At 32.1% G+C, this 23,985-nt stretch overlaps 2 protein-coding genes across 2 annotated transcripts; both read left to right on the forward strand.

Moving 5' to 3' along the window:
- Positions 1–793: 793 nt before the first annotated feature.
- LOC124889575 lies at positions 794–9,829 on the forward strand. The gene is made up of 3 exons (XM_047401531.1): positions 794–985; positions 2,995–3,351; positions 9,704–9,829. The coding sequence occupies exons 1-3, from the start codon at positions 794–796 to the stop codon at positions 9,827–9,829; spliced, it is 675 nt and encodes a 224-aa protein (XP_047257487.1).
- Positions 9,830–19,616: 9,787 nt separating this feature from the next.
- LOC107850775 (GDSL esterase/lipase At5g33370) lies at positions 19,617–23,062 on the forward strand. Its single transcript, XM_016695523.2, has 5 exons — positions 19,617–20,182; positions 21,278–21,408; positions 21,498–21,740; positions 22,198–22,450; positions 22,588–23,062. Exons 1-5 carry the CDS (start codon positions 19,942–19,944, stop codon positions 22,818–22,820), a joined length of 1,101 nt encoding a protein of 366 aa, XP_016551009.1. The 5' UTR covers positions 19,617–19,941; the 3' UTR covers positions 22,821–23,062.
- Positions 23,063–23,985: the final 923 nt, after the last annotated feature.

Here is a 23,985-nt window from a genome sequence, read left to right on the forward strand (position 1 = left end):
TTCTCAGTTCGTCCAGCTAATATGCACTAAGGCCCTCTCAGTAGGAGGAGCTGAATTCATATAGCCAATAAGTGACTTTAATATGGATTGAGCCACACAATTTAGGTTAAATATTTAAATTCTTATGTTCATGACCCTTGTCCCCATCCCGGAATCCTATATATATGTATATAAATGTGGTGCATATGTTTTATGACTGGATTTTGGTGATTATATTATTTTATGATATGCCAGTGCTTATCCCACTAACCATCCTTGGATGCTACATTATTTCATGATGTAGGGTATGAAGGGTTTCCTATTGCTCTTGTGCAGTGTTAGGTAGTTGAGCACGTTCGTTAAGTTGTTGTGAAGTGGTGAGCCTCCATCCTTAGGAAGGCCTTGTCATTTCATTATTCTTTCTTTATGGTCATAGTACTTTTGGATTCTATTTTTTCATAGTTGGGGGCATGTATCGACTTGAATGTTATTCTGGTTTTAGAGTCTTTCAAAGACAAGTGTGGTTGGTCTATTATTTTAATTCTTTGAACCATCATTTCATTCATCTATTTCTATTACTATTATCATTGATTTGATTGGATTTTGCTTTATTTTATGATTATTGTTCTCTTGAGATTAGGCTAAGGGATGGTCTCCGGTCCATGGTGGTCTTAAGAAACTCTTCACAACTAGGCCCTTGTTCAGGTCATGATAGGTGATTCCTCCAGTGATTTAGATAAATCATAATATAAAGAATATGTCTCCATGATGGTAGTAAGGATGATATTTAAGTCTATGACTCACTTTTACCTTGATGGCAAACTCAGATGATGATGAGGTAACTCTTTTGGATACAAAAGAGAACCTTAAAAATTATTCTCTTAAAGAATTAAAGTTTCTTACTACTATGCTTATAGATACGATTAATGAACTCACTAAAGATAAAGAGTGTTGGAAGAAAGATCTTGAAAAATGTGAGAAAGAAATGGTTGAATTAACTGTGCAAGTGACTGAACTTCAATCGATAATCACTCTTCTTTAAAAATGATTTTTAAATGAAAAGCTTAGCGAAATGTCTAAATTTAACTCAAAAGAGAAGAGTGAAAAAAGTAAAATTCAATTTGAGTTAGAAAAGAAATTGGCTAAGGAAAATGCAGATCTGACTACCTTGAGGACCTGGTTTAGGTCAAGGCTAATTTAAAAAGGCTCTCAAATGGTCTGCCTCATCTCAAGCACTAACAAGCCTAACCAACCAGGGATAAATAGTAGAAGAGGCTTGGAATTCCACAGTGTTTATCTAGCCTACAATCCTTGTGGAAAATTTGTCTCTATCAAAGACAATCTCTTATGTACTCATTGTGGCAAAAATAATCATACAAGAGATTTGTGATCCTCTAGAATTGCAGCCGTAAAAAGGATGAAAAAAATTCTCTACATCAAAAGGAAGTGGTACCTGGCTGGACTAGGAAAAATATGGTTTTTCCCTTATCACCATTATGGATACTCAAGTTGAAATGGATTCCTAAAACTAACAAATGATTGTTGATGCAGGGCAAAGAAAGAGGAAGGAGCCATCATTGGATCATGAATAGTGGTGTTTCAAAGCACAGAACTAAAAGAGTTGAAGACTTTCTCTTACTTAAGGCCCATGAAGAAGGTAGTGTCTCCTTTGGTGACAGAAACAAATAGTACATTATTGGTATTAGAAAAGTTGGGAATAGTTTGGGTTAAACTATTGATGATGTTTACTTTGGCGATGGTCTTAAATTCAGCTTATTGAGTGTTGCTTAGATTTGTGATAAAGGTAATGAAGTTAGATTCAGGTCAGATAAGTGCACTATGACAAACCTTAAGGATGGTGAAGTAATGTTGACTGCTTGGAGAAACAAAAATATATATGTTACTAACATAGGATCATGCAAGTCTAAAAACATAACATGCTTGAGTGTACAAAAAGACAACAACAATAACAACAAACCCAGTAGATTTCTACATCGTGGGATCTAGGGAGGTTAGAGTGTACGCAGATTATACCACTGCCTCTAACGAAGTAGAGAGGCTATTCCTGATAGACCCCCAGCTCAAGACAAAGGACAGTATATAAAAACATCAAAAGCTTGGAACACGATAAAAAACATAGATACGCCATCCACAAAAATATGCAACACTGCCAAACAAAAGATACCCAAGACCTTTTACCTACTAACTACGACTCATCCACCCACCTTAACCCTCTATCCTGATATTTTTCCTCTATACCTTCCTATCCAGGGTTATGTCCTCAGTCAACTATAACTACTCTATGCCACGTCTTATTACTTTCCTCCAGTATTTATTAGGTCTACCCCTACCTCACTTGAAACCATCTAAGGCAAACCTCTCACACCTATAAACCAGAGTATCCACGCGCCTCCTCATCACATGGCTAAACCATCTCAACCACAATAAACAAGCTAATATAGAGGGACCTGGCTCTAGGCTTACCAAAGTTGAAGTTTTTCAGTCCTAAAGTGTATGATGCATGTGTGAAGGGAAAGAAAACTAAATCCTCATTCCAGATAAAGAAAGAAGTGAGCATATTCGTTCCTTTACGACTTATCCATATTAATCTATGTAGACCTATAAAGATTGTTAGAAAAGGAGGGAAGAAGTGCATATTGGTTATTTTTATGACTATTCTAGGTTCACTTGGACCTTCTTTCTAAGATACAAAGAAGAAATATTTCTTGTGTTTGAAGCCTTTGCTAGACAAGTACAGGTGAAGTATAATGTGAAGGTAGACGGAATCAAATTAGACCATAGAATAGAGTTTAAAAATAGAAGGCTCAGTCATTTATGCAATGAGTTGGGCATTAATCACAACTTCTTAGCCCCCAAAACACCATAACAAAATGGTGTTATAGAGTGAAAAAATAGGATACTAGTAGACATTGGCAGGACTGTACAGATAGATGCTAGGATAGCTTATAGATTTTGGGCTGAAGCAGTTAATACAACATCTTATCAGATCAACAGGTATCTGTCAGGTTCATTTTGAACAAGAATCCTTATGAGCTTATTACCAAAAGAAAATTCAAATTGAGCTATTTCAAGCTTTTTGGTTGCAAATTCTATGTGCTGAATAATGAGAAGAATGGTCTTGAAAAGTTTGATCCAAGGAGTGATGATGGTGTTTTTGTTGGGTATTCTTCTACCATCAAGGCTTATAAGATCTACAATAAAAGAACACAATGTGTGGAGAAAAGTATTCATGTTATGTTTGATGATGCTAGTGGTACTACTGGAGGTAGCACTCCAGATGATGATAATTCTGGAAATCCTCTAAATGTCCCAAAAAAGTTCGACGAAGGTGATGATGATGGAGATTCACAGGTACTAGGTTCAGGACCAAAAGATGAAAACTTAACAGACCCAGTTTTGGTCTATCACAAGCTCCTTATAAAGAATCGAATCCTCAGTCCAGTGAAGAAAATTATTAGTTTCCTAGGGTAACACCTTAATGGGAACTGGTCCCAATTCAAGTCAACTCACTTCTCAAAGGTCCACTTGGAAGCACCAGTCCTTACTTCTTCTTTATAACCTACTTTCTCCTCTATATTCAGGTATGCACACTAGGAGTAGAGCAAGGAATCTATGAAATTTTTCTATATTCTTGTCCCAAATTGAGCCCAAGAATGTAAAAGAAGCATTGAAGGATGCATATTGAATCAATGTAATGCAAAAAAAGCTAGATCAATTTAGGAGAAACAAGATGTAACACTTGGTTATACGTCCCCCAGATAGAATAGTTATAGGGACTAGGTGGGTCTATAAAAATAAGGCCGATAAGTATAACAATACCATTAGGAATAATACTAGGCTGGTGGTGCAGGGATACAGCCAGGAAAAAGACATATAGTATGATGAAACATTGCTCCTATAGCTAGAATAAAGGTCATTCAAATTCTCATAGTATTTGCCTCTTACGTAGAGTTCAAGATGTTATTCTAGATGGATGTAAAGAGTGCATTTATGAATGGGCTCATCTAGGAAGAAGTATATATGAAGTATCCTCTAGGTTTTGAAGATATGGAGTTTCTAAATCATGTGTTCAAGCTAGATAAAGCTCTATATGGTTTGAACAAAGCTTCTAGAGTTTGGTATAAGAGACTTTCAAAGTTTCTACTGAATAAAGAATTCAAAAGAGGTAAGATTGACAACACTTTATTCCTAAAGACAAGGGGAGGACATATGTTCATTGTTCAAGTCTATATTGATGACATCATATTTGGGGCTATAAAAAGTTCCCTATGTGATGAGTTTTCTAAGTTGATAAGTAGTAAATTTGAAATGATTATGATGGAGAACTCAATTTCTTTCTTGGACTTCAAATCAAGCAAAGTGCATTTGGAAACACTATATGTCAACAAAAATATATTCATGAGCTGCTCAAGAGGTTCTACATGGAGGATACAAAGACCATAGATACTCCCATTAATTTTCTCAAAAAATAGACTTAGATGAACCTAGTCCCTTAGTTAATGAAACTATTTATTGAGGAATCATTGGTTCATTACTTTATTTGACAGCCAACAGACCTGAAATTGTGTTTATTGTTGGGATGCATACTAGATTCCAAGCAAATCCAAAGAAATCTCATTTAAAATTAGATAAAAGAATTTTGAGATATCTTAAGGGAACTCCCAACCTGGTCCTATTCTATCCTGCTAGTAACTTTTGACTTGGTTGGATATGTTGATGCTGGATGCCTGGTTGATAGGAAGAGTACTTTAGGAATGACTCATTTTCTTGGATCATCCTTAATCTCTTGGGGTATTAAGAAACAAAACTTAGTGTCTCTTTTAATAGTTAAAGTTGAATATGTTGCAGCTACTTCATGTTGTGCTCAATTATATGGATCAAGCAGCAATTTGAAAATTTTGGCATTCTCTTAGAGTGTGTGCCTTTAATCTATGACAACACAAGTGCTGTCAACATGGCCAAAAATCCAGTTTAACATAAAAAGACCAAGCAAATTGACATCAGACATCATTTTCTCAGAGATAATATGGAAAAGAGGTTGATCAAGATGGTGTTTTGTGGTACTGAAAATCAGATTGTTGACATATTTACTAAGGTACTTGGTAGGGAATAGTTTGAAAGAACGGGACAAAGCTGAAGTTAATTAGACCAAGTTAAATGCATGATGCCACTCTTAATCCTCCAAATATGGCTATGATTTGATAAGTAGGTATCCTTGTTAGATGATGTATCCATGTCTAATTTAGTCTTATATCTTCCGCAGACATATACATATGGCAAGAAGGAGAAGATAAGGAGGAGGTGAGCCAGCACAAAGTGCATTATGTTAAGAAAGGTCTATAGATTTTACCAGGCTCTTGATGTACTCTTTTTGTTGAAAGATGAATAAAAATGCTCCTTTAATTGAAAAACTAATTGCAACCATTGAGATTTTTGAAGAATTCAAACAATATAATAGCCCACTAATGCATTTTGGAATGCATAATTTCTCCCAAGCAACAAGTGATTTCCTTATTGTACTAATAGACTCAAACCATATATAAGTATAACTTCTGCAATATGTTTTCAGTATCTTCATTACCTTATCATGTATCATAAACAATTGAGCCCAATATTTTTGAATACCAAATAGTTCTGATTGTACCTGTTGAACCCTCTAGCATAGAACAATCTCTTAGCTAATTTCCTTTGATTTGGTTTGGTTTAAATTTGAACTTTTTAAAGGTAAAATCAAATGAAATCAAATCAATTATGATTGGAGGTTTTCCTTCGATACCAAATCAAATAAAATCATAAATATTTTGAAGGCTTTGTTTAAGGAGTATCTACAAAAATATTCAAGAGAATGTCAATCATCTTCCTCTAAACCTGCTTCATCTCAAGACACATTTGATTCTTATAGTTTTGATTCTCAAAGTGTAAGAAAAATACTTTGTGAAATGAACTTTACTTGTACAAACAAAGGAAAGATTATGGAAGTGGGGGTGCTACGAGTAAGTCAAAGATAGATAGATACATTGCTGAAGATCAGGAGACTGATCATCCTAAATTTAATCTCTTAGAATGGTGGTTATTTAATGCTCTCATATTTTCTATTCTTTTAGAATTAGCTCGTGATGTCTTGGCTATTCTAATTTCAAGTGTGGCATTAAAATGTACTTATAGAATTGATGGTTGTATACTTGATCGATTTATAAGTTCTTTGAATTCTAGATGTGTTTAATCTTTTGTTTGTTCTTAAGATTGGCTTAGAAAAGAGACTAAATCTATTTGCATGGAAGAAAGTTTGGAATATTTTGAGCAACTTTAAATTGACAAGTTTTTGTATGTTATAGTGTACAATTAATCTACTTTACTACTGGTTTATGTTGTATGACAAATTTGCTTAAATTATTTTTAAAAATGACAAATAAAGAAAGAGATCCTTGCATTATTGATGTTTGATTGCAATTTGCTATTTGTTACTAGTGGTCTAGTGGTGAGTTTCAATATTTTGTTTGTTTGGTGATATAAGATATTCTTTTATAAGTTTCTTCATTTATGTTTTATCTAGAAAGCTATTTTATAAATTTCTAACTTTTGGTTTAATCTTATTTTTTATTAGGTTCAAGTTCAAACATGCCTCCTAAAGCTCATTCATTAATTTAGGAATATTTTGAGGTGGTTGAAGACAATGATGAAGTCCACAAAGCAAAGGACTTGACAAGTCGTATGATACTCAATTGTCAATCAAAATGGGTTGAAACGGGTGGCTTATGGAAGTATTGTTAGAATTATTTATTTTATGTGAATTTAACATTAACTTTTTATTACATTAAATGTTATTAGTTGGTGGATAAGACATAGGCCATGTATTCATGTGGATGTCATATGGGCCTGTATCCATTTCATGTTATTGGTGTGGACTGGCAATAGTGTAGGCCTGTAGTAGACCTGTGAGCACATAATGGGGGGTGCACTAGGTTAAGGATTTTAAAACTATAAATATAAGGCTAGATCCCCTCTCCTAACTTTAACATAAGATGTTTTCTCATAAGCTGTCAGCCGTCATAAACAAAGAAGAGGAAGACTCAGCCTAGTTCATCTACGATTACGTGTTGCAATGGCGGACAAAGGTACGCACCTTTCCTCTTGCATATTTGTTACTTTATAGGTGTTCTTGGTTTATGTGAACCTGTAGTGTGTTTCTCTATAAATCTAACACTTGGTATCCGAGCTTTTCACATAGATCTTAAATCTTATTACTTAGTTCATGAGAAAAATAATTAGAAATAATGATCATGACGTACTCCGTCTTAAACTTAAATCTAAAACTATTCCCCTTTTCCTTTTGGCTGCTGACATTTTGATTGCTGCACACTACTTTATTCCATATTAAAAAAGAGGTGTATAGATAATTAAGAGTCGGCCGATGGACAAATCAATTGGATTTGAGAAAGTGGATGAAACCAAATCAATTGAATTTATTTTTTTTAAAATTGTGGCTTGGTTTTTGGGTTCTAGGGGTTATTGTGTAGGTAATGGAATAGTTATTTCCATTTGATGTGAAAATTAATGTATTGTTAGTTTAAATAAAATTGTTTGAAGCTGTAATTGCAAAACAAAAAAGAAAAAATTGATTGTCTTTCTTTGACAAAATTTTTCGTTGCTTTATACCTTGTCAAAAGTGTCTAAATATGTTTTAAAGTGTATTGGTAGTATTTGTAAATTAAAAATTATTTCAGAAGTTTTTCACTATCTTGAAAGGTGATATCGTGCTTTAAAAGACATGATGAGTAGATCTAACTTACGTGAGTTTGTCAGGGTGAAGGTATTAAAACATTCATGTACATTCTTAATCATGTCCCTTCCAAGTCTGTCCCTAAAACTCTTTTGAGTTGTGGGTCAATAGAAAATTCAGTTTAAATTATTTTTGAGTTTGGGATGTCCTGTGAAGGTAAAGATATATAAAACTGAATGTAGAACCTCGCTTGTGTTTTCATTGGTTATCAACTCATTCTAAAGGATACAGGTTTTACTGTCCTACAAAGGGAACCAGAATAGTTGGATCTTAAAATACAAAATTTCTTATATGTGGGACTATCCTAAACTCTGTGGGTATAAATTTATCGATTAAACAAGTATTTAAGATATTTAATTTCATACATGAGATGAGTTTTGAAATTGTTAAGAGCATGCATGGAAAGACCCATTTTGTGATGAAATCTTATATAAACTATGAGGTTGTTTTCCCTAAACTTGAATTGTTTTCATGTGTATATATGTTATTAGTTTGAAAAGTTATATGAGAGCATGATTTGCATGATTTCCTCTTTTGTTATGAAATCCATTGTCCTAACAATGTTATGGATTATTATTGTTTTATGAATGAATGAGAGGGTTTTTTTCTTGATTTAAAAATGCTCATATTTCCTAATAAAGATTCATATTTCCTAATAAAGAATTTGCATGTGATTGAGGAAAGAGATGACCACCATATGATAAAGTATTGAAAAAGGGAGTAGTTTGCATATGTTTTCATATGTTTTGAAACAAGAACTCCCTCATGCGATGTTTAAATATTTTGGGTGGTCATCAACATGTTTTTGACTAACAAGGGTTATGGCTATGATGTGGTATGAAATGAATGACTTAAATTTGGGACTATTGCATGAAACTAAGCATTCATTAAACAGAATATTTAATATGAAAGATCTATGAGAGGCATCATCTGTTCTGGGCATTGAAATTCAATGAGATAGATCTCGTAATTTATTGGGGCTTTAACAAAAGGCCTATATTGATTGTATTTTAAAAAGATTTAAGATAGAAAATTGTAGGCCCTGTGGTGAAAGGTGATAAGTTAACCTTAGACTTGTGTCCCAAAAATGATCTTGAGAAAGATTTTATGAACGATGTGTCTTATCCAAGTATTTTTTTCACTGTATTTCTTGTTTATAGAGTGTTAATTTTTTTATTTTTTATATTGGTTTAAGTAAAGTTGGCTAAACTAAAGCCTTCTTAAGAATGTGTTCTGGTGGCTATGTTATTAAAGATTCATTCATTTAGTTAGTTCCATATGCTTAGATTAAATAATATAAAATATTTTTTATTTTATGAAATTTAAAAAATTTAAGCTATTGTTTATAAAAAATGTCGAATTGTTATTTATTGATTGATTGATTCTAATTGACTTTGGTTTCAGTTGTATTGTAATTTAATCAGATTTATAATATTTTTAATTATATGGTTACTTACTGTGTCACATGAGAAAATTAAGCAATGACATATTGAATCCTTGAGATTAAATTTATTTTATAAGTAAATAGTGTACACCAAAGTGACCTATTTGCTTTGCTTTATGAGACTTGATTAATCAATTTTGAGGGGATATCACTAAGTTAGAACATACAATGATCTGCCCAAAGGAGATTTATTGTGTGTTTTAAATTAGTACTGTGATGAGCTCCATTATGTTAAAATATTTTGATTTTAGTAAATTTATCTACCCAAAGGGATAGGTTTCTAATATTAAAAATATTTTCTTGCCCTGCCTAAAGGGGGCTACTTGCTGATGCTGCGGGACTCATCATTGTGATAAAATTATTATTCTTATGTCTTGCTATTTTGATAAATTCATTCATGTTATGTTGTGAAAAGCTGTTATTTATTTGAACAATAACAATGATGAAGTTTTGGTTCTGTCGGGCTCTATAACTTTAAGCAATGGAAAGAAGATTTTGAATTTGCTTTGGGCATGACTGACATAGATCAAGCCTTGAGTGAGGATGATCCTCCAGCTCTCATTGATTCTAGTACAGCTGCTGAAAAAGAATTTTATGCTAAGTGAAAAGTATCTAATAGGCTATGCATCCTTACCTTTAGGAGGTTGATTGCTGAGCACCTCAAAAATGGCTTGCTTGAAACTACCAATTCCAAAAGGTTTCTTACCCAAGTGAAAGTATATTGTATTCAATAAGGCTGACACTGGAGATATAATGAATAAACTTATAGGGATGAGGTATGACTTTAATGGGGGTGTTATAGATTACATACTTAAGACGGTCCATATTCAGTCGAAACTGAAAACTCTTGAAATAACTCTTCCTAATACTTACATTATTCACTTTCTCTTAACTTTTTGCTTGTTGAGTTTAGCTAAATGAAAATTGCCTATAATAATCAGGATGAATCTTGGTCAATCAATGATCTCATCTTCAAATGTGTTATTGAAGAAGAAAAATTAAAAGGGCGAAGAGTGGGGTTGCCATGTTAGCTTCTTGTGATTTCAATGTAAGATCTAACAAGGGATATATGAAGTTTAAAAAATCTAATAATCATACTTTAAAGAAGGATCGGGACAACAAAAGGCGTGATAAAGACCAGACTGATTATCCTGGGACCAATAACATGATTTTTAAGAAAAATAATAATTGCTTCTTTTGTAAGAAACCTGGTCACATGCAGAGAAATTGCACCAAATTTTATTATTGAATAAAAAAGGAGTCAAAAGAAGGAAATCATCTAGCTCTTGTTTGTTTTGAGATACACTTTGTAGATGTCCCCATTAATTCTTGGTGGTTTAATAGTGGAGCTACTACTCAAGTTTCCATTTCTTTGTAGGGGTTCAAAACAAAAGGAAGCCAAAAAAATGGAGTCAAGAGTTAGAGTCGCCATAGATGTCCAAGTTAAAGTAGAGTTCATAGGAACTATAGTTTTAGACTTAAAAACGGGTTATAAGCTTCTTCTTGAAAACACTCTTTATGTACCATCTCTTAGGAAGAATTTGATTTCTATTCCAGTTTTAGACAAATTTGGTTATGGTTTTATCTTAATGAAAAAAAATAATTTTCTTTTGAACTCCCGAGTTATTGGTCATGAAATTTTATTTGATGGGTTATTTAAAATTTTCTTGACTTCTGATTTTGAATACAACTCTTTTAATTCTGAAATTATTGGGTTTAAATGATCATTTTTAAATGAAAAACTGGGCATGTTGTGGCATAGACGTTAAGACCATGTCTCTAAAGATAGAGTTGATAGATCAGTTGAGTCTAATATTTTTCCTTCTCTTTGATTTTGGAGTCATAGGAACATGTATTGATTGCATTAGAGGAAAATTGACTTAAAAAAATGTTTCTCGTATTTCTGATTTGTTGGAAATCATTCACATAGACATAAGTGGTTTGTATTCTACTAAATTATTTTATCATCTCCATTGATGAGTTTCCTCGATATGGTTATGTTTTTCTTATTAAAGAAAAATCAAAGTCCCTTGAAATGTTTAAAGTATTTAAAACTGAAGTAGATAAACAACTGAAAAAAATCATTAAGATAGTGAGGTCTAATCATAGGGTTGAGTACTATGGTAGATACATTGAGATTGGGCAACGGATGGGACTCTTTGCCAAATATCTACAAGATTGTGGCATCTAAGAATTCTTTTAGGATCATTATGGCATTAGTAGCCCATTTTGATCTTAAGCTACATCAGATAGATGTAAAGACAATCTTTTTGAATGGTGATCTTAATGAAGAGGTTTACATGCAACAACCCCAAAGTTTTGTTGGTAAAGATAGTGACCGTCTTGTGTGTAAGTTGAAGAAATCTATCTATGGCTTGAAGCAAGTTCCTCGAAAGTGGTACTTGAAGTTCAAGGAAATTATCACACCTATGGGGTTTGTGGAGAACAAGATTGATCATTGCATCTATCTCAAGATCAGTGGGAGTAAGTTCATCATTCACACTTTAATATTATTTTATTATATTAAGGCTTTTTGCCTTACGTGTTAGCTATGTCTCATATTGATAAGATCATATTGTTATTTTATTAGATCTTTCTTTTGGAGACATATATGGTATATCATTCTACTTTGTGGATTTTTCTGGTTGTTGCACCATGTAATATGTTGCACATATTGAACTTTGAAAATCAAGATTTTCTGGTGTAGCACATGCTATTTTAGTTCTCACACATGTTGTAACAGAAAATCGCAGTGACGATTTTTCTATGGTACGCATATTGATTTTAAGCGTACATATTGATATGAAAAATTATTTGAAGGACTAACAATGAAATAGCCTCGATTAGGAGTCCATGTTGGTTATTTGTTGCTACACTACCACATCATTTGGTGTATGTCTACAAAACTTCAATGTTTGTAATTGTGGACCGGTCTTGTATCGTTGGTTGATGCAAGTACTACTGCAGTTCAACAATGATATTTTGCTTGACTGAACTATGTTGGAGATGGCGTTCCACCACTAAATGTTTATGGTCACTATGTATTTAGCCCGAGAGTCATTTTCATAAAAATAAGTTTTTCAAAACTTTTCTTTAAAAGTTAACATTGTCCAAGTGGGAGAAGGTTAGAATTATTCATTTTATGGACTTAACATTAACTTTTTATTACGTTAAAGTAAAACGGATTGATGTTATTAGTTGGTGGACAAGACATATGCCGTGTATTCATACGGATTCCATATGGGCCTGTATCCATTTCATGTTATTGGTGTGGGCTGACAATAGTGTAGGCCTGTAGTAGATCTGTGAGCCCATAATGGGGGTGCACTAGGTTAAGACTTTTGAGCCTATAAATATAAGGCTAGGTCCCCCTCTCCTGACTTTAACATAAGACATATTTCCATAAGCTGTCAGCCGTCATAATTAAAGGAGAGGAAGACTCAGCCTAGTTCGTCTTCGGTTACGTGTTGCAATGGTGAACAAAGGTACGCACCTTTCCTCTCGCATATTTGTCACTTTATAGGTGTTCTTGGTTTATGTGGTGTGTTTCTCTATAAATCTAACAAGTATGTTAAGAGATGTCTTGAGCGTCGTCTCGATCAAGAGAGGAAGATTCATATTTAAGCTTATGTTTTGAATTTAGTAACTGACTGTATTGATGGATTTAAGACCATTTATGACGATTGTATTCATGGATTTAAGACCATGTGTGACTGCTGTGTGTTTTATTTGAAGCTGAATTTTAAGATATTTGTATTGTTTTAAGTGGTCAATGGTGTTGCTGATTTGCTGTGTTGCTGCCAATCCTTAGTATGCAGCTACAATTTTTAATTTAGTATGACTGGTTGTTATGGTGTTGAATTTATTAGTATGGCTGCTGCTGCCTGCTACTATGTTTTTGGTTTTCCCCGGGTTGAAGACGCCACAGGAGCGGGTACCATTTCACTGTACCATTTCTTTTTAAAAAAAATTATACCATTTCTTTGTTAAAAAAAGTGTATCTAATTTGTGTAAATGTAATTGTGTCTATCTTATAAGAAATTGCGTACATGTTTTGATATTTTTGTTTCACTTGCACCGAAAGATTGATTTTAAAAACATTGAATAAAATTGAATCGAAGCTCAAAAAGTCGAATCAAATCGAATTAGTTTGGTGCTGTTCAGTGCTCATTTTTTTTAAAATCAGAAATCCAAGAATTGAACCAAACTTTGACAAAACCAATTTAAAGAACTGAACGCCCACACCTAATTAAATAAATAGCTAGCCTTCGTAGATATCCAAATTTCACTCTAACCCAAGATTTCTTTTATATGTGAGACTCGTGCCCACGTGCTATACACATAGTATGTGTACGCATACGAAAATTGTGTTTACAATTTCAGAATACGTGTACAATGTATCAATGCATATATTCTATAAGAGGTAAAACATAGCTAAGTTTTAGTAGCATTATAAATTATAATTACATATGAAGCATACTCAATTATATTAGATATTTTTCCTTAAAAATATAAGCTCAAAGAATATTCAAAGTAGGATTACTAGCCTGGTTAGGAGTTGGAGCCCGTGACAATTTTTGGTGTAGGTTGTACTCTCTAATAATAGGGTATCTATGTTTGGTCCTTGTTGATTTGCCATAATTTCTATAAGTAGGTTTGTATGTATTAAAAGCTATGAAGATCTACTTATGATGGAGGACGCAGATTACGGTAGATGGTTAGTTGGAAGAGGTGCGTATATGCTAGTAGGTTGAAGTGTTTATTTTGATATTCGTGCTAATAGTCGTAGTGTTATGATTATAGTGTCATGTTCTAGGAATGTTGGTGATATTTGTTGTTTCTGATAAATTGACACTAGTATTATTTTGAATAGTCTTGTTTCTGTTAATGTGCTATTTTATTACTACCTAATGTTCCTAGTTTGTATATTATATCTTTGTTCTATATTATTTTTATCTTGAGTCGAGGGTCTATCATAAACAACCTCTTTACCTTATTTGTGAGGTGGTAGTACGAACAATGTATATCTACCCTCCCAAATCTCATTTTTAAAAAATATAGTGAGTATGTTATTGTAAGATCTACTTATGGCTAGTTAATAAAGATATTTTAAAGTCTTAACTATCATTATTTACTTAAAAACTAGTTTTATCATCCATGGCACGTCTTATTCAACTAGTTGGAGGATTACGGATGGTTTTAGGAGAGTTATAGGAATAGATTGAAGAAGTATAGGGAAGAGATATTAGACATAATATGATGTAGTTTTAACTTATCGAAGACATGACTCTAGATAGGACACTGTGGAGGACACTAATTAGGTTGAATGTTAATAGGAGGCATTAGCATTGTCTTGTTATCTGTCTACACCGATATTTATAGTAGTGCTCTCTCGATTCCATTCATAAGATTATACTTTTTATTGTAATTGGAATGTTAATAGGAGGCATTAGCATTGTCTTGTTATCTGTCTACACTGATATTTGTAGTAGTGCTCTCCCGATTCCATTTCGTAAGATTATACTTTTTGTTTTAATTGGAGGATTGATATCAGCTTTTGTAAAAAAGAAGATTTTTTCTTTTAAAATATCAAATATTTTGAAACAAATGAATTTATAAAATCAATTACAATATTTTTGGACCGGAAGTGGTATAATTAATGAACATGATGTAATTTATGGATTTCACGAAAATTGAAATTAATCCAGCTTCTACATAATAAACTTGTTAAATAATGTTTTTGCTATAGTCCAATTAAAATTAATTCATTATTTTGTGGGGGCATATTTAGCATCTAATCAGATGGTTGTGGCATATATAATAATTGATTGTCTTTTCCTTTTTAATGAGAGGGAAAAATAGGTTGGAGGGTTAGTTGGAGATTTTTGGGAGATATTTTTTTAATTTATAATTAATTAAAGGGAGAGATATTTAAAAGAACCACGACTACTTCATTAACTTGCTAAAGCTAGTAGTACATTGAAAGTGATTTAGTTGAAATTGATTGCCTGAAAATATTGGTTTCAAGATGACGCCACTAATTTGTCATTTTATACTTTTCTATTGCACGGAATTTAAAGTTTTATGAGTTCCGATTGCACATTTCTGTTAATTCTACAGTAAATAATTTACACACTATCGAATATTTATAGATATTTAATAATTTTTTTTTTAAAGTTTACATATATAGAGTCTAAATAAAATTTAATAAGTTTACGTAAATTTAAATCGAACTTTTAGATCTGCCGCCATGCAGTTTTCTGTGTCTTTTTTCTTTTTCCTGTTTTGTTAGTTTGATTGTTAACAAGTATTTACTTAAATTTTTAACTTTTAATCAATTTAACAAGTTCTAACATTAGAATAACTTATTAGTCATTACATTTATATCAACATTTTGCCCGGGATCTCAAAAATCGGGAAAATAATCATGAGAAGTTTCTAAAATGTATTAATGTGTTTGTTTAACTACATTTTGAAATATGTATTGTGACTATATATCCCTAACATTTTAAATAAATAAATTAAAAGAATATTTAAGTAAACCTTTTCTTACAATTTGAAGGATCATTTATCTATAAATGTTTTATATGCTTTCGTAATTTGACACGTTAAATTGAAACTAGAGTCCAAAATTGAAACTATATAGAGCTCTTGTATTCAGTTGTACTTAATTAATATTACTAAGCAACTAAATTCAGACAGTTTTTGATACATTTATAATAAGAATAATATTTTTGTTTGTACTAATAAATACCTAACAAATAATGAATCAATTAAAATTAGCTAGTACGTAGATAAAGGTGTGTTTTTATGATAAAAATAAGACTAGGATTGTGCTTTCCTCAACTATTGGAGGAATTAATAATTTGCTTCCTGCAATTTTGATGAATTAATTTCTTATGATCATGACTTCTCCATTGTAGTTAGTATCTCATAATTAAGATCAGTAATTTTCTAGAATTATTATTCCAAATTGATTCTAGGTAGCAATTCAAGTAACAAAGAGACTGCGTTACTCATACTTTCACTTTATATTTTTACAATTAACTTCTTAATTACTCGAAAGTGACGTTGTTCGCTAAAAAGATAACCTAATTTTGTAATCTTTATTTACTTATTTGGTTAATTCCAATATCGAGTGTGCACTAAATGGGAGTTAGAAGTTTTTATATAACGTCCTAAGCTAATTACCCGAAGTGAAGCAATATTGAATCAGTACATATTATAAGGACTAAAATCAGAATTTACTAATAATTTGTGAACCAATAATACTAGGTAGTTAAGGTTAGAGTTATTAGTCTTTGTTGAGTTCATCGTCAGTTCGAGTAAATTGATGAGCTGTTTTGTATGATGTTTGGATAGCTAAAGGTCAGAGTTTTTAGTTTTTGTTGAGTTTGTAGTATGAGTAGGGGTGTACATAGGTTGGGTTGGTTCGATTTTTTATTAAAATATAACCATACCAATAATGTCGGTTTTCTAAATCTATAAACCAAATCAAACCAATATACAATCGATTTTTTTATTTCGGTTTTAGTTGAGTTTTTTCGATTTTTTTGATTTTTCGATTTTCTCGATTTTTTTACAATTATAATGTGATTGAAAAAAAAAATTAAATTTTTTTAATAAAAAAAAAAAAAAAAAAAAAAAAAAAAACAATGGTCATAGAGTAGTTCCAATAAAAATTAAGTTGACAAATTACTAAGACGTCTAAACTACTATCTCTCAAAGTAATATTATGTGGATACCCAAGTAGTTCAATTTCTAAGTCACCGGTCACAGTAGCTTGTTTGAAAGTTTCCTTCACATAAAATGTGAGCATACAAAAAACGAAGAATTAGAGACAACTTATTAAAAATGTAACTCTATAAAGTAATTAATTATAACATAATTTCATAAAAAAAAAAAAAAAAAAGAAAGAAGAGAAACAAACCTAAATCACAACTTGACGAATGAGAAAAGTAAGATGAAATAAGATGAGGAAATAATGAGAACTCTCTGAAAACTTGGAAAGTAAAATGTAAAAAGTGTAACAATTAAATTGTTTTAGATTTTTATATTTATATTGGGCTTTGTATTAATTTGTTATTAATGGAAAAATACTATAATTAAATGCCCAAGAATATATATTTATTTTTTGAATATAAAATAATAATAAAAGTAATTAGAAAGTAGATTATAAGTAGTATTTTTTTATGTATAAAAAATTAAAATTATATATATTAGTTTGGTTCGGTTTGAATTCGGTTTGATTTTATTTTTGCTAATACCAAATCAAACCAAGAATGATCGGTTTTTTTTTGTCAACACCAAACCAATCAAACCAAACCATAAGTCGATTTTTTTCCTCGGTTTGGTTTAATTCATCGGTTCGATTTGACTTAACGGTTCGATTTGTACACCGCAAGTATGGGTATTATTGAGTTGCTACTATAAACTGCAGTTTGATTATGAGTTTGAGAGGCTTGTAAAAGAAGGAATTTTATCTTCTTGCAGATTTGTTGTTAGAATAATTAAAGTTAACAGTTGAATTGAGGTATACTTGGATTCGCCCTCAGATTACAGAATTGTAATCAGAAACCGTTATTTGAAGTAAGTAAAAATTGTGATTTTTTATTCCCTTGAGTAAAAAAGTTTTTCCACGATATTGTTCTCTACTGTTCTATTCTGGTTTCCGCACTTTGATTCACTAACTGAACCTGGTTTTTACTCCCTTTTTTTCTTGGGTCATGGTGGGGGGTGGCCAGGATAGTCTGTATTAATGTAGTAGTCAAAGTAGCTGCAACTCTCTATTTGCCTATAGATTTAAAGTCAAATTTGTTTAATCATTTGTACCAACATAAAATTACATTATTTGATTAGCTTACTATTTCCATATTGTACATTTAAATAAGTAGTTGATATATTCGTTGGCCTTATTTAATTTGATCACATGGAAGCTGTCTTCGCCACTAGGCCTTAAGTACATCCGAACTACCCTTCCTCCCCCCAACATTAATAAAAAAACATACATTTTCTTTGTTTTTTGGAAATAATAAAAAGCCTACATATTTCAGCTATTTTTTGTTGTTGCTAAATGTGTTCAAACAAACATGTATGACCAACCACCACAAAGCAAGAAATAAGCAATTTTTCATCCTCTATCAACCATGAAATGAAAGAAAATATTGAACAACTAAAACTTTAAAAAAAGGATTTTTTGTGCAACATTGAAGAGAGTGTGTGTGGGTTGGGTTGGGGGAGGTGGGAATGGAAGGGGGTGGGGGTGGGGGGAATGCATGTACATCTATCTTCGGTCTTAAATATTAATCGTTATGACAAATTAAATTTATTTTAAAATATTTAAGATTTTTCTTTTACAAAAATAAGATTTCATTAATTAGTTTACCGTTGCTTAAAGATATGTTGGGTTAAACAACTCAAAGATATTCTTTAATATATTATATTGTGAAATTATCTACTTTAAATCATATTCAGGCGGTTTTTTCAAAAAGATTCACGTTACTAAGAGTATCAACGATACCTTATGAGTGTGTTTGATAAGAAGGAAAATGTTTTAAATTTTCTCTTATTTGATCGGGCAAAATTTTTTAAATAATTTTCTCAAACAAAACAAGTTCCTTGAAAAACTGAGAAAAATAAATTTTTTTTTAGTAAAGGAAGACCTTTTATTCTCCCTATCTTTCAATACACTCATGCTGACCTCAACTCCCCTTAGTCCCACCTTCATCAACCCCACACTCCTACCCTCTACCCCACCTTTATCGTATTTGTCTAGATTTTAAATAAATATTTTCGAGATAAGAGCTTTTGCTTTATTATTAAACATCAGAAAATAAATTAAAAAATCACTTATTTTTCAAGAAGATAAAAATATTTTCGTTGTACCAAACACGCCCTATATGTATCTTTTTTTTTTCTTTTCAATTACTAATATGAGATTTTGTTCGCGTACCTAATTAACAATCTCCTCTTTGAATTACGTCCCAGACAACTCCACCTCGTGAGCTTATATGCAGATTAAATGTATGCCACCTACTATGACCACCAATGGTGGCGACTTCTTTTGTGTATGCATCTTCAAAGCTATGTAAAGGTCCATAGATAGGTAAAGGTGATAAATAAATTAACTTCATATTATCACTCTGTCATCTTCATACTCGTTCCACCAAAAATTATTTACTCTATAACCAATTGTTGGTTTGCAACGATCTAAAGATACTTTTAATGTAGTGTGATGTTGTTTGCCTTGAACCAAACTTGCACGATTTTTTCTCAAGAAACCTAACACCATTGAGAATATTAACTATACCTTATGTATAGTTTTCTTGAGTGTATAAGATCAATCATACTTACATGGATATATAGCATGGAGTATAAAATGTCAAAAGTTTTTAGTAATATGATTAGAAATAAATACATTACTACCTAAAGAGACTTCAACTGTCCAATTGAATACCTCAAACTACCACTATAATCTTTGCTCTTGCTTAATGTTTTTTTTAATTATATTTTTTTTGCTCTTGCTTAATTGGTCCTTTTTGTGGTCCATTTTTTCCTTTCCAACTGTGTGCCAACTTGGTCCATTTAATTCAGCCTCATATTCACACTCTTTGCATGTTATATATGCTTGTCTAATTGCTTACTAGCAAGTCACACAAACTAATTATATCCATCTCCATAAAAACACTTAGAATTTGTAGGTGTTTTGTGTGAAAAAATGGCTACAACTAGCTCTAGTCTTTCCATTATTTTCGGTCTTTTCTTGATTTTGGGAGTGGCTGTTTCCCAAAGTGAAGCTAGGGCATTTTTTGTGTTTGGTGATTCACTTGTTGATAGTGGAAATAATAATTATTTGGCTACTACTGCAAGGGCAGATTCTCCTCCTTATGGCATTGATTATCCAACTAGAAGAGCTACTGGTCGTTTCTCCAATGGCTACAATATTCCTGACCTGATCAGCTGAGTTTTTAAATTTATTTTTTATTAATATTTTTTAAATAACATTGATGCTTCCATCAAGGTAGGTTGCCTACATTACACCCTCTCATAGAGTAGCGGTTCTTTCCTGGACCCTGTGTGAACATAAGATGCTATGTACTCAGTATTATGCAGGGCGGATCTACAATCATGATATCTGGTTCATTTGAGCGTAGTACTTTTGACGTGGTGTATATATTTATCTGTAATACTTCACTAAATATATAACAAATAGTAGATATGAACCCGTAACTTTAAAAAAATAATATATGTTAGTGCTAGAGTTTGGTATTAAGGTGCTATGGAGCAACTATAAAATTGTCACTATATAACCTATAAGTCACAAGTTTGAGTCGTGCAATCAGTCACTAATGCTTGCTCCAGGCTATAGACGACCTACATCACACTATCTTATATGATGCGGCCTTTTGAGACACTACATGAGTTTGGAATGTTTGGTGCATAAAACTGTTTTATCCAACTAGCACCTAATTGCATGTGTTTTGCCTCATTAATAAAGGATCTAATTTATAAACACTAACGTTATAATTTTAAGTTATTATAAAAGATGACCTGTCTTATTTTTTGGATTACTTATCCTACTTTTTAAGTTGGCTTACGTATAATTTTCTTTTGGAGCTTAGCTTCTATTTACTGATAATGTAAAAGATTTTCTCACTATAAGATTAATCTAAAAATACTAGCAGTAACTGTCCACATAAAAGTAGGACTAAGTTAACCTGAAAATAAGACAAATTGCTTCTTATTATATGTTTTAAGTACTTATTTATAGCATTTAATTCTTTTCACTAGAAATGTATATAAGGTAAATCCTTCTTTCAAGTGACCTGGTAGCGTAAAAGTTCCCTTTTACGCTGTCAACGTACGTAATTTAAGCCGTGAAAAGATTTACTTTATATACACTAATTGTAATTTTATTTTATTTTTTTCAATTTTACCCTATTGTACAAAAGGCTTGCATTTATAACATTTACAAAATTAGCTTGACATGAGTGTTTTTTCTTTTACACGGTAGACATACAGTTTAATCAACTTTGATTATTTTATATTTTCAGGTCAGCAAATTGGCTCTTCAGAATCACCACTGCCTTACTTGAGTCCAGAGCTTACTGGACAAAGGCTTCTTGTTGGTGCTAACTTTGCATCAGCTGGAATTGGAATTCTAAATGACACTGGCATCCAATTTGTACATACAAAACCACTAGTCTAGACTCAAATTATTTCTACATATAACATGTTAAATTCACTTTTTAAATTTGTTTGTTTAATGTGAAGGTGAACATAATTCGAATCGGGCAGCAGTTGGATTACTTCAGACAATATCAGAGAAGAGTGAGTGGGCTAATTGGAGAAGCAAGTACTCAGAGACTTGTAAATCAAGCTCTTGTTCTTATGACTCTTGGAGGCAATGACTTTGTCAACAACTACTATCTCGTGCCCAATTCTGCACGATCGCGCCAATATTCTATCCAAGATTATGTCCCTTATCTGATATCAGAATACCGTAAAATTTTGATTGTAAGTGTCCCCAAACATACATGTAACATGTTTCTTAGTACTAGTTTGGGTAAAGTTTGGGATAATTTCAGAGGTTTCCCTTTTGGTTTAACTTCATAACATTAACCTGTTGTACCTATCACGGCCTCCATTCAATATAACATTTATACCAACATAATTTTTCACCAACATAATTGGTTGTCAACTGAATTTGCTAGCTGTTATTAAAATGACATGACAGTACAAAGATTGAGATATCATTTATGTAGTTGGAGTAACTGAGTGTCTATTTTGGGAGCATAATATTGAATGCACATGTCATTGATGTTAGGTAGTCTTATACAGGTAAATAAATACCTACCCCCTACCCCACCCACAATATCCCCTTTTCATTTGTTTTGTTGGTTCGTAGAAAATATAGCTAGAGAACTTCTAGTGTTAGAGAAACTAATCCGTTGTCTTTCTGATGTTATTGCAGAATCTGTATAATCTGGGAGCTCGTCGAGTCATTGTGACTGGTACTGGACCTTTAGGTTGCGTCCCAGCAGAACTTGCCCAACGTAGCAGGAACGGGGAATGTGCAGCCGACTTGCAACAAGCTGCAGCCTTGTTCAACCCACAACTTACACAAATGTTGCAGGGGCTTAACAGTGAACTGGGCGGCAATGTTTTCATTGCTGCAAATACAAGACAAATGGCCATAAGTTTCATCACTGATCCACAAAGATATGGTAAGCAGTTTAATTTCGTAAAATCAATCTATGCTTTGAGTTTAAATGTGACATGTCCTGTCATAAAATGACCTTTTCTTACTCTCCAAGCAACCTACTCTTGTTGTTATAATAGACCTTTATTATGTTCTTGGCAGGATTTATAACATCAAAGGTTGCATGTTGTGGGCAAGGGCCATACAATGGTCTTGGCCTATGTACACCACTGTCTAACTTGTGCCCGAATAGAGATGTTTACGCATTTTGGGATCCGTTCCACCCATCTGAGAAGGCAAATAAGATAATTGCGCAACAAATCTTGACCGGCTCGTCACAGTACATGACACCAATGAATCTCAGTACAATTCTGGCTATGGATTCACAGACATAACATACATATCTGGATCAGAATAATATGTTCATTGTACCCTCTTTTTGTTTGTTACTAATATTTTTGGCTATAAATAAGTTGTCTGCAGCACTTCATAATGTGCTCTTTTAAAATTTTCAAAAGTTTGGCTGTGTGCTATGTAATTCACAAAATTCAGTAATCTAATTTGTAGGTGAAGTGTGATTTTATTGAAATGTAAACCAAGTGTTCTCTTTTTTATCTCAAGTGAAACAGTTTCATCACTCATGGAATATAATTCTGGTGAATGTTATATATTACTTCATCCATTCATTTTTACTTTTTCAATATACTAAAAATAGTTGTCCAACTTTGATTATTTAGTCCGAAAAAATAAGAGATAATTTACAATATTATATCCATTTTATCATTGCTATTAAATACTATTCAATTTCCAACATTTAAATGACTTTTACTTCCTCCATTCATTTTCACTTGTCACAATTATTTTACAACACTATCCTTATTAACTGATATTTAATATTAGGTATTGGAAAATGACTTGAGTAACTAATTAATGTTAGCTTTAAATCTTGAAAAAAAAAATTATCTTTTTTTGATATATTAAATGCAATTAGTAAAAGTGAAAATCTATTTTTGAAAATAATAAAGAGGTAAAAGTGAACAGAGGGAGTAATTAATAAGAGTTGTGAACTACCCTTTTACTCCCTCCGTCTTAAATTACCCGTCTCAAATTGAGATGACACATTTATTAAGAAAAATAATTAATAACATACCTAGTTTACCATAGTACCCCTATCAAATGATGTTTACATTTTAATTTGAAGAAAAAGTAATTAATGCAAAAGGTAAAACATAGAAAAAATTTTTTGTCTTGTCTTGATTAATGAAAAAAGACAAATAAAATAAAAAATCAAATTAGGAAATTTGGGATGGAAGGAGTATTTATAATTGAGAGAAGTATCAGTTATCTCCTGAAGTTGTCTCGTTTTATTCATGGTACACCTGAACTTTGAGTCGTCTTAAGTACCTTCCCGAACTTGTTGTTTTAGTACGTCTACACAAGTTGTCAAAATAGTGACTCCATTTTCTTCACTTTATGTCTATCAATTATCATGCAATTTAATTTTAATATTAAAATGCACCAACACGTCGCGTGATCCTTTTTGGCCCAGGGACCACAACG

This window comes from Capsicum annuum, chromosome 12, assembly GCF_002878395.1.
Source record: "Capsicum annuum cultivar UCD-10X-F1 chromosome 12, UCD10Xv1.1, whole genome shotgun sequence".
In the NCBI taxonomy this organism is placed as follows: Eukaryota; Viridiplantae; Streptophyta; class Magnoliopsida; order Solanales; family Solanaceae; genus Capsicum; species Capsicum annuum.

What these genes read in the sequence shown, in the direction of transcription:
- LOC124889575 (XM_047401531.1), top strand. Translation starts at nt 794, where the DNA reads ATGGCAAACTCAGATGATGATGAGGTAACTCTTTTGGATACAAAAGAG. An exon ending in TGGTTGAATTAACTGTGCAA is followed by an intron (nt 986 to 2,994) that starts GTGACTGAACTT and finishes TCAGATCAACAG; the next exon opens with GTATCTGTCAGGTTCATTTT. An exon ending in ATGATGATGGAGATTCACAG is followed by an intron (nt 3,352 to 9,703) that starts GTACTAGGTTCA and finishes TATAACTTTAAG; the next exon opens with CAATGGAAAGAAGATTTTGA.
- LOC107850775 (XM_016695523.2), top strand. Translation starts at nt 19,942, where the DNA reads ATGGCTACAACTAGCTCTAGTCTTTCCATTATTTTCGGTCTTTTCTTG. An exon ending in CAATATTCCTGACCTGATCA is followed by an intron (nt 20,183 to 21,277) that starts GCTGAGTTTTTA and finishes TTATATTTTCAG; the next exon opens with GTCAGCAAATTGGCTCTTCA. An exon ending in ATGACACTGGCATCCAATTT is followed by an intron (nt 21,409 to 21,497) that starts GTACATACAAAA and finishes TTTAATGTGAAG; the next exon opens with GTGAACATAATTCGAATCGG.